The following is a 15,898-nucleotide window of genomic DNA, read 5'->3' as shown; positions in this document are numbered from 1 at the left end:
ACAAAGTCTGCACTTTAACCTCATAGTCATTGTATCATTTCAAATCCGGAGTGCTGGAGTACAGAGCCAAAACAAACCAAAATGTGTCGCTGTGGCCATACTTTTGGAGCTCACTGTAACTAGAAATAAAGTGATCGATAGTAAACAGTAGCAGGAGCGTAGGTGATGAGTCAAAACAAAGTCACTGCAAAAATATTCTGATAGTCCGGCTTGCTACACTATATATACAACAGTATGTGGACACACCTTCAAATCAGTGGTTATGGAAGACCACAGCCAAACCCATTGCTGACATGTATATAAAACTGAGCACACAGCCATGCAATCTCCATAGACAAACATTAGCAGTAGAATGGCCTTAATGAAGAGATGTGACTTTCAACATACCGTCATAGGATGCCACCTTGACAACAAGTCAGTTCGTCAAATGTCTGCCTTGCTAGAGCTGCCCCGGTCAACTGTAAGTGATGTTATTGTGAAGTGGAAACGTCTAAGAGCAATAACGGCTCAGCCGCGAAGTGGTAGGCCACACACAAGTTCACAGAACGGGACCACCCAGTGCTGAAGCTCGTAGCGCATAAAAATCGTCTGTCCTCTGTTGCAACAATCACTACCGAGTTCCAAACTGCCTCTGGAAGCAACGTCAGCACAAAACTGTTCGTTGGGAGCTTCATGAAATGGGTTTCCATGGCCGAGCAGCTGCACACACGCCTAAGATCACCATGCACAATGCCAAGCATCGGCTGGAGTGGTGTAAAGCTCGCCACCATTGGACTCTGGAACAGTGGAAACACGTCCTCTGGAGTGATGAATCACGCTTCACCATCTGGCAGTCTGACGAATTAATCTGGGTTTGGCGGATGCCAGGAGAATTCTACCTGCCCCAATGCATAGTGCCAACTGTAAAGTTTGGTGGAGGAGGAATAATGGTCTGGGGCTGTTTTTCATGTTCGGGCTAGGCCCCTTAGTTCCAGTGAAGGGAAATCTTAACTCTACTGCATACAGTGACATTCTAGACGATTCTGTGCTTCCAACTTTGTAGCAACAGTTTGGGCAAGGCCTTTTCCTGTTTCAACATGACAATGCCCCCGTGCACAAAGTGAGGTCCATACAGCAATGGTTTGTTGAGATGGGTGTGGAAGAACTTGACTGGCCTGCATAGAGCCCTGACCTCAAACCCAACGAACAACTTTGGGATGAATTGGAACGCCGACTGCGAGCCAGGGCTAATCGCCTAGCATCAGTGCCCGACCTCACTAATGCTCTTGTGGCTGAATGGAGCAAGTCCCCACGGCCATGTTCCAACATCTAGTAGAAAGCCTTCCCAGAAGAGTGGAGGCTGTTATAGCAGCAAAGGATGGACCAACTCCATATTAATGCTCATGATTTTGGAATGAGATGTTTGACAAGCAGGTGTCCACATACTTTTGGTCATGTGGTGTATTTGGTCAACTATTTAACTAACCATTTAGCAGTCCCCTCTAGTCACATTCTATCGTTCATTTATCATCTCAGCCGGTTGTTTCGTACTGCGTTTCCATTAACCAGTAAACAGAAACACTAGCTGGACTTGTGTCCAGAAGGCAAAACACTTATGAAGTTACCTTGGTAAGAAATCAATAGTCACATAGCCTCAGGGATCTATGGGCTGTAGCAGTTAGAGTAGCTGGATGCAGTGTACAGATGGACTACCGCTAGTGTTTGTAAGGGAATTGACCCCTGATTTGGAAGGTTATTGGTTTTTCTACTAGGAGATGAGTTAGGCTTTGAGACACGATGAGGTTAGAGCGAGTGTATGTTTGTTTATAAAACTCAAGACAGTGTTTTTTCCATGATACACAAACCTTTACATTTATGTATAATGTATTCTTTATCCTGTGAAGTCACATTGCGATTCACGTCTCTTTTTTTAAGTGAGCCCTGGACATTTAGTATTATGAATAGTAAATTCCTTCTTTGTGGTTATTGTGATCTGATTGTCATGGTAACCTTCACGTTCCTCCTTTAACTCGTTAGCTTTATCATCGGGCATCAGATCACCAAGATTAACACACACATCTCTCTCCTCTCGTCCTAACGGTCCCGTCTTTCTTCCCCAAGCTCATCGGCTCCATCATCGGGCACCAGGGCACCAAGATTAACACACACATCTCTCCCCTCTCATCCTAACGGTCCCGTCTTTCTTCCCCAAGCTCATCGGCTCCATCATCGGGCGCCAGGGCACCAAGATCAATGAGATCCGGCAGGCGTCAGGGGCTCAGATAAAGATTGGTAGCCAGCTGGACAGCACCAGTGATAGAGCCGTCACCATCACAGGGACCCCCATCTCTATCAACCTGGCCCAATACCTCATCACCTCCTGGTAAGACAAAGCTCTGGTCCTCTGTTGCTCAGTTGGTAGAGCTTCTAACACCAGGGTAGTGGGTTCGTCAAATGTATGCACTCATGACTGTAAGTCACGTTGAATAAACGTGTCCCCTGAATGGCATATATTTTGATATGTATTGTTATATATTAACTCTGGCACCACTCAGGGTTTACCTGGGCTGTGTTCAGTAGGCACAAAACAGAAGAAAATGTTCCAATATGTTTTGCAACGGAAAATGAATATAGACCTTTCTTATTGGACAAGTCCAGGTAGTCCCTCCTTGTTTCAGTCCGTTTTCTTCGGTTCGGTGCCTAATGAACATAACCCTCGTCAAGCCTCATGATACAAGGGGGGGCATTTCACTGCTTCAACACAGTCTTAACTTTTACCTACCTCCACAGATTACAGATTTCTTTAATCTTGTTGTAACGTAATGTTGACACATTCATTTTCAACAGCTCGTACTATAAGAAAAATAGCAACACATTTTAAAGTATGTACTAAAACTGTTTAGTGGAACAATAACGCATTAATACGCTGATTAAAATCAAGTCTTTTATCTTGTGATGATTATTTATGTTGTGTGACTGCTCTCGGAAGGACCTCTCCCCTCCAATCAGAAGAGATGTCAGACTACATCGTTCACTCACCCTCTCTGTTACCAAGTGTTGCATCAGACAGTTGAAAGTGCTGAATTTTGAACATACCCCATTTCTACAAAGAACAAAGATTTGACTGTGTAGCCAGATGGACATTCCAAGCTATCATTTAACCCTAAAAAACACACTGTAGTCATGCTGCATTAGAAATTATACACTGTATATTACACTGTATTACACGTTGCATACACATTGTATTATTATTACAGACAATACAAATACAAATACATTATATATTTATTTATTTACATATTGACAAATACAATATGTATCTTTGATCCTTTACAGAATAAGGAAAATCCTAATGAACTTTGAACTTATTTGTGTTTCCCTTACCCAAGCCCTTACCCAAGCCATCACCCTGACTTATAGCACCCACTCCTTTCATGAGAGCCAGAAAGATCCTCCCCCCTCAAATAATCTGTTACAACCTCCAGAAAAAAACACACCTCTTTTATCATTTAGATTTTTAATCTCCTTTTTTATTTGATTTCTTTAATTCCACTCAATTTTTTTTTAACATGTCTTTTATTTCTTTAACCTTCTAATCCTTTTCCATCCGTTACTCCCCTCCTTCCCTCCTTCCCTTGTCCTTCCCTCCTTCCCTCCTTCCCTTGTCCTTCCCTCCACCCTCCTTCCCTCCTTCCCTTGTCCTTCCCTCCTTCCCTCCTTCCCTTGTCCTTCCCTCCACCCTCCTTCCCTCCTTCCCTTGTCCTTCCCTCCTTCCCTCCTTCCCTTGTCCTTCCCTCCACCCTCCTTCCCTCCTTCCCTTGTCCTTCCCTCCACCCTCCTTCCCTCCTTCCCTTGTCCTTCCCTCCCTACACCTCCAACCCCCCCCCTCTTCCTCCTCTTCCTTCACCTCCTATCCTCCTCCTCCTATCACCATGTGCAGTTTAGAGACCGCCAAATCCACCGCCCAGTCTTCCTCCATGTCGACCCCTGCTGACCTCACCATGGCCTACAGCCATCCGCCCTCCCCAGCCCAGTCTTCAGCTGTGGCTGCTGCCACCCTGGCTGCCATGGGCTGCCCTGGCATGTCCCACTCCCACCCCCACGCTGCAGTCCCCATGATGGGCACCCACCCCTATGGAGCCCTCCCCCTCTCCAGCCTCCTTGGAATGCAATCCATGAAATCCATCCAATCTGTACCCTTCCTGGCTTTATCCAACCCTGCCGCCAATGCAGCCGCTGCCGCTGGGGCCCATGCCCAGGCCCAGATCTCCTATACAGCGAAGATCTCCTCGGCCAACGGGATCGGGAAGAAACCGGAGAGACAGAAGTTTGCGCCATACTGATGACGTCCGTCTCCATCCCTCCATCACTCCATCCTTCTCTCCAGCTCTCACTTCCGTCCCTGAGACAAGAAAGAAAGGGGGGAAGAATGGAGGGAAGGTCCGTTTTTGTTGTTGTTATATTCCTCCATTCTCTTCTCTCTTGTAGTTGCGTAGTACATTTTAGAGACTTTAGCCCTTATCTCGTATAGCTTTAGCCCTTATCTCGTATGGCTCATATAGAAAGCTATATTGATGTTGTCAGGCCAAGGAAGCCTATCAAGCCATAGGCTGTATCTCAGATGGAACCCATCTCAGATGGAACACATCTCAAATGGAACCCATCTCAGATGGAACCCATCTCAGATGGAACCCATCTCAAATGGAACCCATCTCAGATAGAACCCATCTCAAATGGAAGCCATCTCAGATGGAACCCATCTCACCTTTATAGTGCAGTTCTGTTGACCAATGGTGCTCCAGGGTTCTAGGGCCCACCAGGGTTCTGATAAAAAGTAGTGCATTATATATGGAAAAGGGTTCTGTTTGAGATGCAGCCGGAGACTATTCTTACCTTCACTTTTATCCTCCTCTCACCGTCCTTTCATTCTACGCTACTGCTTTTATTTATTATTGACTTCTACTGAAATATTCCCGCAACGAGTTTATACATTTAAACACTGGTGACTGATGCTCGACTGTAAGTTCCTGTATCAGCTTTTATACAATGTGTGTTCCTTCCTTTATACAACTCCAAGGTTTTTTTTTTTTGTATTTGAAGAACGATGTAAAACAATATATGTTTTTAAAAATGACTTCAGACCTCTCTTTTAGTGTTATTTTGTCATGTTTTTTTGTCACATTTTATTTGAAATGTGTTGTTTAATTTATTTTATTTATTATGACGAATATTACTTTTACAATAAAATGTTAGTTTTTTGGGGGGAAAATGGCTCCAGGTACTACTACCAAGACTACTAATTCTTCTCTTCCTTCCTGTCCTGAGTTTTGACTAAAGAAGGTATTTCCTCCTGTCTCTCACCTCAGAAGTGGTATCTCCTACTAAAGCAAGGTTTTTTTTAGCAACGTTAGGTTTTTATTGAATAGAGAAAAAGTTTTTTCCCACATCTTATATGTCAATATAATAAATAATTTAACACGCTAAAAGCAGGGTACATGCATTTCCAACTGTCCTACTGGGATTTAAACAGCTAAAGCCCACTTGGGATGAGGGTTGAGGGATGAGGAATGAGGGATGAGGGGTGAGAGTTGAGGGATGAGGATTGAGGGAGGAGAGGTGAGGAATGAGGGATGAGGGGTGAAAGTTGAGGGATGAGGTTTGAGGGGTGAGGGATGAGGGGTGAGAGTTGAGGGAGGAGGGGTGAGGGATGAGGTTTGAGGGAGGAGGGGTGAGGGATGAGGGGTGAGAGTTGAGGGAGGAGATTTGAGGGAGAAGGGTGAGGGATGAGTTTTGAGGAATGAGGGAGGAGGTTTGAGGGAGGAGAGGTGAGGTTTGAGGGAGGAAGGGTGAGGGAGGAGGGGTGAGAGTTGAGGGATGAGGGAGGAGGGGTGAGGGGTGAGGTTTGAGGGAGGAGGGGTGAGAGTTGAGGGATGAGGGGTGAGAGTTGAGGGGTGAGAGTTGAGGTTTGAGGGATGAGGGGTGAGGGAGGAGGGGTGAGGGATGAGGTTTGAGGGAGGAGGGGTGAGGGAGGATGGGTGAGAGTTGAGGGATGAGGGAGGAGGGGTGAGGGAGGAGGGGTGAGAGTTGAGGGATGAGGGAGGAGGGGTGAGGGATGAGGGGTGAGGTTTGAGGGAGGAGGGGTGAGAGTTGAGGGATGAGGGGTGAGAGTTGAGGGGTGAGAGTTGAGGTTTGAGGGATGAGGGGTGAGGGAGGAGGGTTGAGGGATGAGGGAGGAGGGGTGAGAGACGAGGGATGAGGTTTGAGGGAGGAGGGGTGAGGGATGAGGTTTGAGGGAGGAGGGGTGAGGGATTAGGGGTGAGGGGTGAGGGGTGAAAGTTGAGTGAGAAGGGAGAAGGGGTGAGGGATGAGGGGTGAGAGATTTCAGGGGTGAGAGTTGAGGGGTGAGAGTTGAGGGGTGAGGTTTGAGGGATGAGGGAGGAGGGGTGAGGGAGGAGGGGTGAGGGATGAGGTTTGAGGGAGGAGGGGTGAGGGATGAGGGAGGAGAGATGAGGGATGAGGGAGGAGGTTTGAGGGAGTGGGGTGAGGGATGAGGGGTGAGGGGTGAAAGATGAGGGAGGAGGGTGAGGGAGGAGGGGTGAGGGATGAGGGAGGAGGGGTGAGGGAAGGGGAATGAGGGGTGAGGGAGGAGGGGTGAGGGAGGAGGGGTGAGGGAAGAGGGATGATGATGTTTTTCTCACCCCGGTTGTCAAACTATTGTGCCACTTACTAGCTATTCTTGACTAATTCTGCATGTTTGCTCGGCCACACACTCACACACACACACACACACACACACTGGAACACACACTGAAACACACACACTGGAACACACACACTCACAGACACACACACAAGCGCGCACACACACACATTGGAACACACACGCACACACATACTGGAACACACACTGGAACACACACACACAGGTTAAAATACACATTGGGCTGGGTCTTTGTGTTGACAGACTCTATAGACCTAAATAACCACAAGTAATGTGAAAGACAAGCAATACTGAAGTGAAGGAGTGCATCTGCTGTAGCCTACAGACCAATAGAGACAGACAGGACAACATATATACTACTACTACTACTACTACTACTACTACTACTACTACCACTGTAATACATTATAACTCTATCTTACAGAGATGTTTTGTGTTGAGTTTTTATAAATATGCCGTAAAATATGAACTCACTTATTTTTATAAAAACACCGAAACGAGTTGTAAGTTGTAGGGAATTTACTGTGTTCACTCACTAGTAAATCACTCATTCATAGTCTGTCTCAAAAGCTACCTTCTTCCCTGTACAGTGCACTACATTTCACCACACTCGCTTGACATGTAGTGCACTGTATTAGCTAGGGTGTCTTTTTCGGGATGCAGACATCCACTGAACGTTGTTGTCAAAAACCTCCAGTCCACCGTGTGTGTTTTCTGTTCTCTCCTAACGTCTCTCACTGTAGCCCATTTGCATGAGTTCAACTTGAATTGATGTCTATGCAAAACATCTCTTGACGTTTCAGCAAAATGTATTTGTTGTTCTGCGTAGCTCGTAGTATCACTGAGACAATACTGACTGGTAGGAAAGAACTCAAACACAGACTAGTTTTGGAGAGGATACAGGGGGATTAGCTAGGGGAGCAACAATCTAGTAACCACCCCCTGGTTTTATACAAATCCCAGTTGGAAGATTCCCGGAATCAGAAGGCAATCATCTGGAAATCTGCAATCCTCCAACCAGGATTTCTGGAAAACCTGGGAATTTTGGAGAAAGTTACAAGAATTTTTGCGACCCTAGGATCAAGCAATGCGGCATTTGTTTTGGCATAGTTTTTTAACCATAAGGATAACTATATAAAAGCAATGATCTCATTCCAACTCTTTCTACTGCCGGGAGGCACATTTCAGTTGAAGGCATTCAGTTGTACAACTGACTAGATACCCCCCCTTTTCCCTTTCCTTTAACACACAATATGCACATGACTATAACCCAATCAAAAGGACACAAATACAATACAATATTGCACTTAAACATGAGCGTTTCTGTTATCATGGCAGAATAGATATCAACATATTCTATTGATTAAATACCATCACACTTCTTGCAATGTCTTTTTTTTTTTTGCTTGAGTCCTCACAGGAAAAGTTCTGTCATTTGAATCCACATGAAGTTTTCCTCTGTTGTTTCTTTCTATACATGCCATTCTAATAAACAAAACAATATGCATCTACTTCGTTCTACCAGTCTCCTTTTTCCTCTCTAAGCATTTTTTATTAAGCCCAGCAACTGTAGCTAAGTACCTAACACACAAATGAGCACAAGTCTATGATGTCTGTTCAATTCAAATGTATTTAAATTAAAATGACTAGATTCAGTCAGATTGACATCCACATAGTGTTGTTTTGGTGGTGTCAGAGCTGTCAAATCCATAAGCGTCTCGTTCCGTTACCTTGCCATTGGATACAATGAAACCACACCCCACTATAATCTGTGAAATCCCATGCAGCTGCGTTAGATGTTTATGCAGCCGCAACGCGTTACAAGTTCAAACACTCAGATTAGATTGATGGGCATAAATCCCCCCCCCCCCCCCCCCATCCAAAATAACATGAAAACAGGCATTAGCCTCACATCAATGGTTTGACATTTGAGAGTCATTATTTCTAACATCAATAGAGCCTACACTTTCTAGCGGCATTTTGAACTTCTAACGCAGTAGGATAATAAGGAAGTGACTTGTGACAGACAGGAGCAGCTAATCACCGATACGTCGATTCATACCACAGTTACACCGCCAACATTCACCGATACGTCAGCTCATACCACAGTTACACCTCCAACATTCACCGATACGTCAGCTCATACCACAGTTACAGTTGCACGTCAAACACCACCAAAACATGCAGATCTGCTATGTGGATTTTGGCCAACGCTGGTTAACGTTGGAACTGATTAAATATACATTTCTTGTCCTGCGAGGCAACTTATTTTCTTCATTACAAGAAAAGCAGAAGACATGTTCAACCAGTTGGTGGTTGGTAGGCAGGTATTAGTTCATTTAATTATCTAGGTATTATATACTGTAGGTTTCATATGTACCCCAGTGCTGTAATTACATATGTTTAACAGTAGTCCTCCCCACCCCCTCAGTGTAGGTCTCCATACAGGGTGTTATCCTGCTGGCTCCTAGCCATCACCTGCCACCACTATAAAGGCATGGTGTGTATCCTAAATGACACCCTGGCCCAGAACAGAACGGCACGTCCTGCTCTTCACTGTAATCAAAGGCCTACTATTAATACTATGCAAGCCAGTCTCTCTTGGCTAAGAGTTCAGGAACGACTGACTGTGTCTCTTCTTGTTTTTATAAGAAACATTAATGTGTTGGAAATTCCCAAATTGTTTGCATAGTCAACTTACACACAGCACTGACACACACACTTACCCCACCAGACATGCCACCAGGGGTCTTTTCACAGTTCCCAGGTCCAGAACAAATTCAAGGAAACGTACAGTATTATACAGAGCCACGAGTGCATGGAATTCCCTTCCATCTCATATACAGTAAGTGAACAGTTAACCTGGTTTAAAAAAACAAATAAAGCAACGCCTCACAGCACAACGCCTCTCCCCCATGTGACCTATTGGTTGTGTTTATGTACTGACATGTATGTGGAACTGATAGATGTACACACTACATGTTAATGTTTTTAAATGTATGTAAATGGTAAAGTATTTTTTCTGTAATGTCTTTTTCATTATGTGTCTGACCCCAGTTAGACTAGCTGTCTCTATTGGCGTTGGCTGATGGGGATCCTAATAAAATCAAATCAACAACCCTATTCCATTTATAGTGCACTACTATTAACCAGGGCCCAAATGACCCTGGTCAAAAGTAGTGCACTACTATTAACCAGGGCCCATATGACTCTGGTGAAAAGTAGTGCACTACTATTAACCAGGGCCCATATGACTCTGGTCAAAAGTAGTGCACTACTATTAACCAGGGCCCATATGACTCTGGTCAAAAGTAGTGCACTACACTCTAAGAAATAAAGGTGCTATCTAGAACCTAAAAGGGTTCTTAAGGCTGTCCCCATAGGAGAACCCTTTGAAAAACCCTTTTTGGTTCCAGAAGGAACACTTTTGGTTCCATGTAGAACCCTTTACACAGAGGGTTATACATGGAACCCAAAAGGGTTCTACCTGGAACCAAAAAGGGTTCTATGGGGACAGCCAAATAACCTTTTTGGAACCCTTTTTTCTAAGAGTGTATATAGGGAATAGGGTGTCATTTGAAATGAAGTTACAACACAGAGATGACAGCAGGCTATGAATAAACTCACTTTACAACAGAGATGAAAGCACAGAGCTGGAAGCAGGCTGAAAGAAGGCTATGAATAAACTCATTTTACAACACAGAGATGAAAGCACAGAGCTGGAAGCAGGCTGAAAGAAGGCTATGAATAAACTCACTTTACAACACAGAGATGAAAGCAGGCTGAAAGAAGGCTATGAATAAACTCACTTTACAACACAGAGATGAAAGCAGGCTGAAAGAAGGCTATGTAACGCCCTGGCCATAGAGAGGGGTTTTTGTTCTTTATTTTGGTTAGGCCAGGGTGTTACATTGGGTGGGCGTTCTATGTTCTGTTTCTATGTTTTTGTATTTCTTTGTTTTGGGCCGTGTGTGGCTCCCAATCAGGCACAGCTGAAGTTCGTTGTTGTTGATTGGGAGTCACACATAAGTGCATGTTTTTCCGTTGGGGTTTTATGGGTAATTGTTTCTGTCATTGTGTTTCACCTGACAGAACTGTTTGGCTGTCAGTTTCTTGTTTTGTAGTTGTATAGTGTTCTGTTTAAGAATGAAATATGATGAACACTAACTCCGCTGCGTTTTGGTCCACTCTCTCTCACGGCAGCTGTTACAGGCTATGAATAAACTCACTTTACAACAACACTTTAGACTAATAAATACACAATTAGTAACGATAATATGGCTATATACACGGGGTACCAGTACCAAGTCGATGTACAGGTGAACAAGGTAATTGAGGTAGATACTGTATGTATATATAGGTAGGGGTAGAGTCACTAGGCAACAGGATATATAATAAATAGTAGCAGCATTGTATGTGATGAGTCAACAGGGTTAGTGCAAAGGGGGTTCAATGCAGATAGTCGCCATTTGGTGAACTGTTTAACTATTTAGCAGTCTATTGGCTTGGGGATAGAAGCTGTTCAGGGTCCTGTTGGTTCCAGACGTGGTGCGTTGGTGCCGCTTGCCGTGTGGTAGCGGAGAGAACAGTCTATGACTTGGGTGGCTGGAGTCTTTGACAATTTATAGGGCCGTCCTCTGACACCGCCTGGTATATAGGTTCTGGATGGTGTATAGGTCCTGGATAGCAGGAAGCTTGGCCCCAGTGATGTACTGCGCTGTACGCATTATCATCTGTAGCGCCTTGCGGTCGGATGCCAAGTAGTTGCCATAACAAGCAGTGATGCACCCAGTCAAGATTCTCTCAATGCTGTAGAAATTATTGAGGATCTGAAGGCCCATGTCAAATCTTTTCAGTTACTGAGAAGGAAGAGGCGTTGTTGTGCCTTCTTCATTACAGTGTTGGTCTGGGTGGACCATGTTAATTCCATAGTGATGTGGACACCGTGGAACTGGAAACTCTCGACCCGTTCCATTACAGCCCCGGTCGATGTGGAAGGGGTGTGCTCAGCCCTCTGTTTCCTGTAGTCCGCGATCAGCTCAAAAGGAACACCTATGTGAGAATGCTGTTCATTGACTACAGCTCAGCGTTCAACACCATAGTGCTCACGAAGCGCATCACTAAGCTAAGGACTCTGGGACGAAATACCTCCCTCTGCAACTGGATCATGGGGCCTCATTTATAAAACGGACTTACGATCAATTTTGACCTTAAGCATGACTTAAGAATAGAACCACGTAGCTACAGTGAGGGAAAAAAGTATTTGATCCCCTGCTGATTTTGTACGTTTGCCCACTGACAAAGAAATGATCAGTCTATAACTTTAATGGTAGGTTTATTTGAACAGTGAGAGACAGAATAAGAACAAAAACATCCAGAAAAACGCATGTCAAAAATGTTATAAATTGATTTGCATTTTAATGAGGGGAAATCTCTGATTGTAAGGCACGTTCTGGTGCCATCAATTTTAAGTTAATTAGAGATTTATAGATCACAGGTGCGTAAGTTACAAATGGGCTTCTTAGAACCTGCGTATGCAAGGTTATTTATGCTCAGTATCGTTTATGAATCGAACGTAAGCACACCGTCGAAAATGATCTTACGACTAAGTTCAAGTATAAATCTAAGAACATTTTTATAAATGAGGCCCCTGGACTTCCTAACAGGCCGCCCCCAGGTGGTAAGGGTAGGCAATAACACATCTGCCACGCTGATCCTCAATACTGGGGCCCATCAGGGGTGCGTGCTTAGTCCCCTCCTGTATTCCCTGTTCACTCACGACTGCGTGGACAAGCACGACTCCAACAACATCATTAAGTTTGCTGACGACACAACAGTGGTAGGCCTGATCACTGACTATGACGAGACAGCCTATAGGGAGGAACTCAGACATCTGGCAGTGTGGTGCCAGGACAACAACCTCTCACTCAGTGTGAGCAAGACAAAGGAGCTGATCGTGGACTAAAGGAAAAGGAGGGCCGAACAGGCCCCCATTAACATCGACGGGGCTGTAGTGGAGCGGGTCGAGAGTTTCAAGAGCCTTGGTGTCCACATCACCAACAAACTATCATGGTCCAAATACACCAAGACAGTCGTGAAGAGGGCACGAAATCACCTTTTCCTCCTCAGGATACTGAAAAGATTTGGCATGGGTCCCCAGATCCTCAAAACCATCTACAGCTGCACCATCGAGCGCATCCTGACTGGTTGCATTACTGCCTGGTATGGCAACTGCTCAGCATCTGACTGGAAGGCGCTACAGAGGGTAGTGTGAACGGCCCAGTACATCACTGGGGCCAAGCTTCCTGACATCCAGGACCTATATACCAGGCGGTGTCAGAGGAAAGACCCCAAAAAAAATTGACTCCAGATACCCAAGTCATAGACTGTTCTCTCTGCTACTGCACGGCAAGAGGTACCTGAGCGCCAAGTCTAGGACCAAAAGGTTCCTTATAAGCTTCTACCCCCAAGCCATAACATAAGACTGTTGAACAATTAATCAAATGGCCACCCATACTATTTACATTTGCCTGTACCCCCGCATATTGACTCGGTACTGGAACCCCCTGTATATAGGCTCCACATTGACTCGGTACCGGTACCCCCTGTATATAGCCTCCACATTGACTCTGTACCGGTACCCCCTGTATATAGCCTCCACATTGATTCGGTACCGGTAACCCCTGTAAATAGCCTCCACATTGACTCGGTACCGGTACCCCTTGTATATAGCCTCCACATGGACTCGGTACCGGTACCCCCTGTATATAGCCTCCACATTGACTCTGTACCGGTACCCCCTGTATATAGCCTCCACATTGATTCGGTACCGGTAATCCCTGTAAATAGCCTCCACATTGACTCGGTACCGGTACCCCTTGTATATAGCCTCCACATTGACTCTGTACCGGTACCCCCTGTATATAGCCTCACATTGACTTGGTACCGGTACCCCTTGTATATAGCATCCACATTGACTCGGTACACGTACCCCCTGTATATAGACTCCACATTGACTCTGTACCAGTACCCCCTGTATATAACCTCCACATTGACTCTGTACCGGTACCCCCTGTATATAGCCTCCACATTGACTCGGTACCGGTATCCCCTGTATATAGCCTCTACATTGACTCTGTACCAGTACCCTCTGTATATAGCCTCCACATTGACTCTGTACCGGTACCCCCTGTATATAGCCTCCACATTGACTCTGTACCGTAACCCCTTGTATATAGCCTCCACATTGACTCGGTACCGGTACCCCCTGTATATAGCCTCCACATTGACTCGATACCGGTACCCCCTGTATATAGCCTCCACATTGACTTGGTACACGTACCCCCTGTATATAGCCTCCACATTGACTCGGTACCGGTACCCCCTGTATATAGCCTCCACATTGACTCAGTACCGGTACCCCCTGTATATAGCCTCCACATTCACATGGTACCAGGTACCCCCTGTATATAGCCTCCACATTGACTCTGTACCGGTACCCCTTGTATATAACCTCCACACTGACTCTGTACCAGTACCCCCTGTATATAACCTCCACACTGACTCTGTACCGTAACACCCTGTATATAACCTCCACACTGACTCTGTACCAGTACCCCCTGTATATAACCTCCACACTGACTCTGTACCGTAACACCCTGTATATAACCTCCACACTGACTCTGTACCAGTACCCCCTGTATATAACCTCCACACTGACTCTGTACCGTAACACCCTGTATATAACCTCCACACTGACTCTGTACCGTAACACCCTGTATAGAGCCTCGTTATTGTTATGTAAATGTACTGTGTTACTTTTTGATTGATTAGATTTTTTTACTTTAGTTTGTTTAGTAAATATTTTATTAACTCTATTTCTTGAACTGCATTGTTGGTTAATAAGGCCTTGTAAGGAAGCAATTCACGGTAAAGTCTACACCTTTTATATTCGCCACATGTGACAAATAAAATGTATTTTATTTTATTTGTTGTCCTGGCACCACACTGCTAGGTCTCTGACCTCCTCCCTATAGGCTGTCTCAACATTGTCGATGATCAGGCCTACCACTGTTGTGTCGTCAGTAAACTTAATGATGGTGTTGGAGTCGTGCTTGGCCACGCAGTCGTGGGTGAACAAGGAATACACCCCTGAGGGGCCCCTGTGTTAAGGATCAGTGTGGCACATGTGTTGTTGCTTACCCTCACCACCTGGGGCCGGCCCGTCAGGAAGTCCAGGATCCAGTTGCAGAGGGAGGTGTTCAGTCCCAGGGTCTTGAAGATAGTGATGAGCTTGGATTGCACTATGGTGTTAAACCATATAGTGTGTGTGTGTGTGTGTGTGTGTGTGTGTGTGTGTGTGTGTGTGTGTGTGTGTGTGTGTGTGTGTGTGTGTGTGTGTGTGTGTGTGTGTGTGTGTGTGGTGTGTGTGTGTGCGTGTGTGCGTGTGCGTGCGTGTGTGTGTGCGACTGTGTGTGTGTATTTTAATTTAGTCTGTACTGTAATTTAGAACCTGTACTGTAATTTAGAACCTAGCCTACAGCCCTGTAATAAATAACACAGGCTAGATCTTGTATTTTTAGATATATTTTACAAAATCTATTCCATCGTTGATCCTTGGCACGCACAACCATAAACACATCTCTTGTTAACAGTAATCTATAGAGTTGGGTTTGGCTGAGATTCAGAGGAGAACCGAAGACAGGATGTTAAAACCAGGGGAGCCCATCTGGCATGTGTTTATTACTCTGACCTTGGATCACTACTAACGGACGTCTCAGTCGGAGTGGACAGGATGAGACTGACGGCCAACACTATATAGAATATTAATGCTGCTGTATGACATTAAAACAAATTAAAACTATTATAACAGTTAATGATTGTGAAAAGAGAACATGTTGTTAGATTATTGATTATTACAGACTTTTAAGTTTTGTGTTAATAGATCAATGTCCTGGATAAAAGTAACACAAAACTTATTTTTCATGAGCTCATGAGACTGGCAAAAATTTTTCAAGACCTTTCAAGTCTATCAAAATACTTCACATAGTAATAATAATAATAATAATAATAATTATAATTATAATAATAATACAGCAGACGCGTTTATATAAAGCGACATAGGGTCATGTGCAAATACATGTTCACTTATAGCTTAACCCCAGCGAGAATTGAACCCCTCGACACAAAACAGTGCTA

At 44.8% G+C, this 15,898-nt stretch overlaps 1 protein-coding gene across 3 annotated transcripts in view; it reads left to right on the top strand.

The window, feature by feature from the left end:
* The window catches only part of pcbp4 (poly(rC) binding protein 4), a 152,082-nt gene extending 143,871 nt beyond the window's left edge, over nucleotides 1-8,211 (top strand). For 2 of the 3 annotated variants that reach the window (XM_014168308.3, XM_082967705.1), the window contains 2 exons: nucleotides 2,193-2,362; nucleotides 3,920-8,211. In XM_014168308.3, the coding sequence (XP_014023783.3) occupies nucleotides 2,193-2,362; nucleotides 3,920-4,322 (573 nt within the window). In that variant the 3' untranslated portion in view covers nucleotides 4,323-8,211. The other variant, XM_014168310.3, reaches the window with a different exon arrangement.
* Nucleotides 8,212-15,898: the final 7,687 nt, after the last annotated feature.

This window comes from Salmo salar, chromosome 22, assembly GCF_965601325.2.
Source record: "Salmo salar chromosome 22, fSalSal1, whole genome shotgun sequence".
NCBI classification, from domain to species: Eukaryota; Metazoa; Chordata; class Actinopteri; order Salmoniformes; family Salmonidae; genus Salmo; species Salmo salar.
This window is presented reverse-complemented; position numbering and strand designations above follow the sequence as displayed.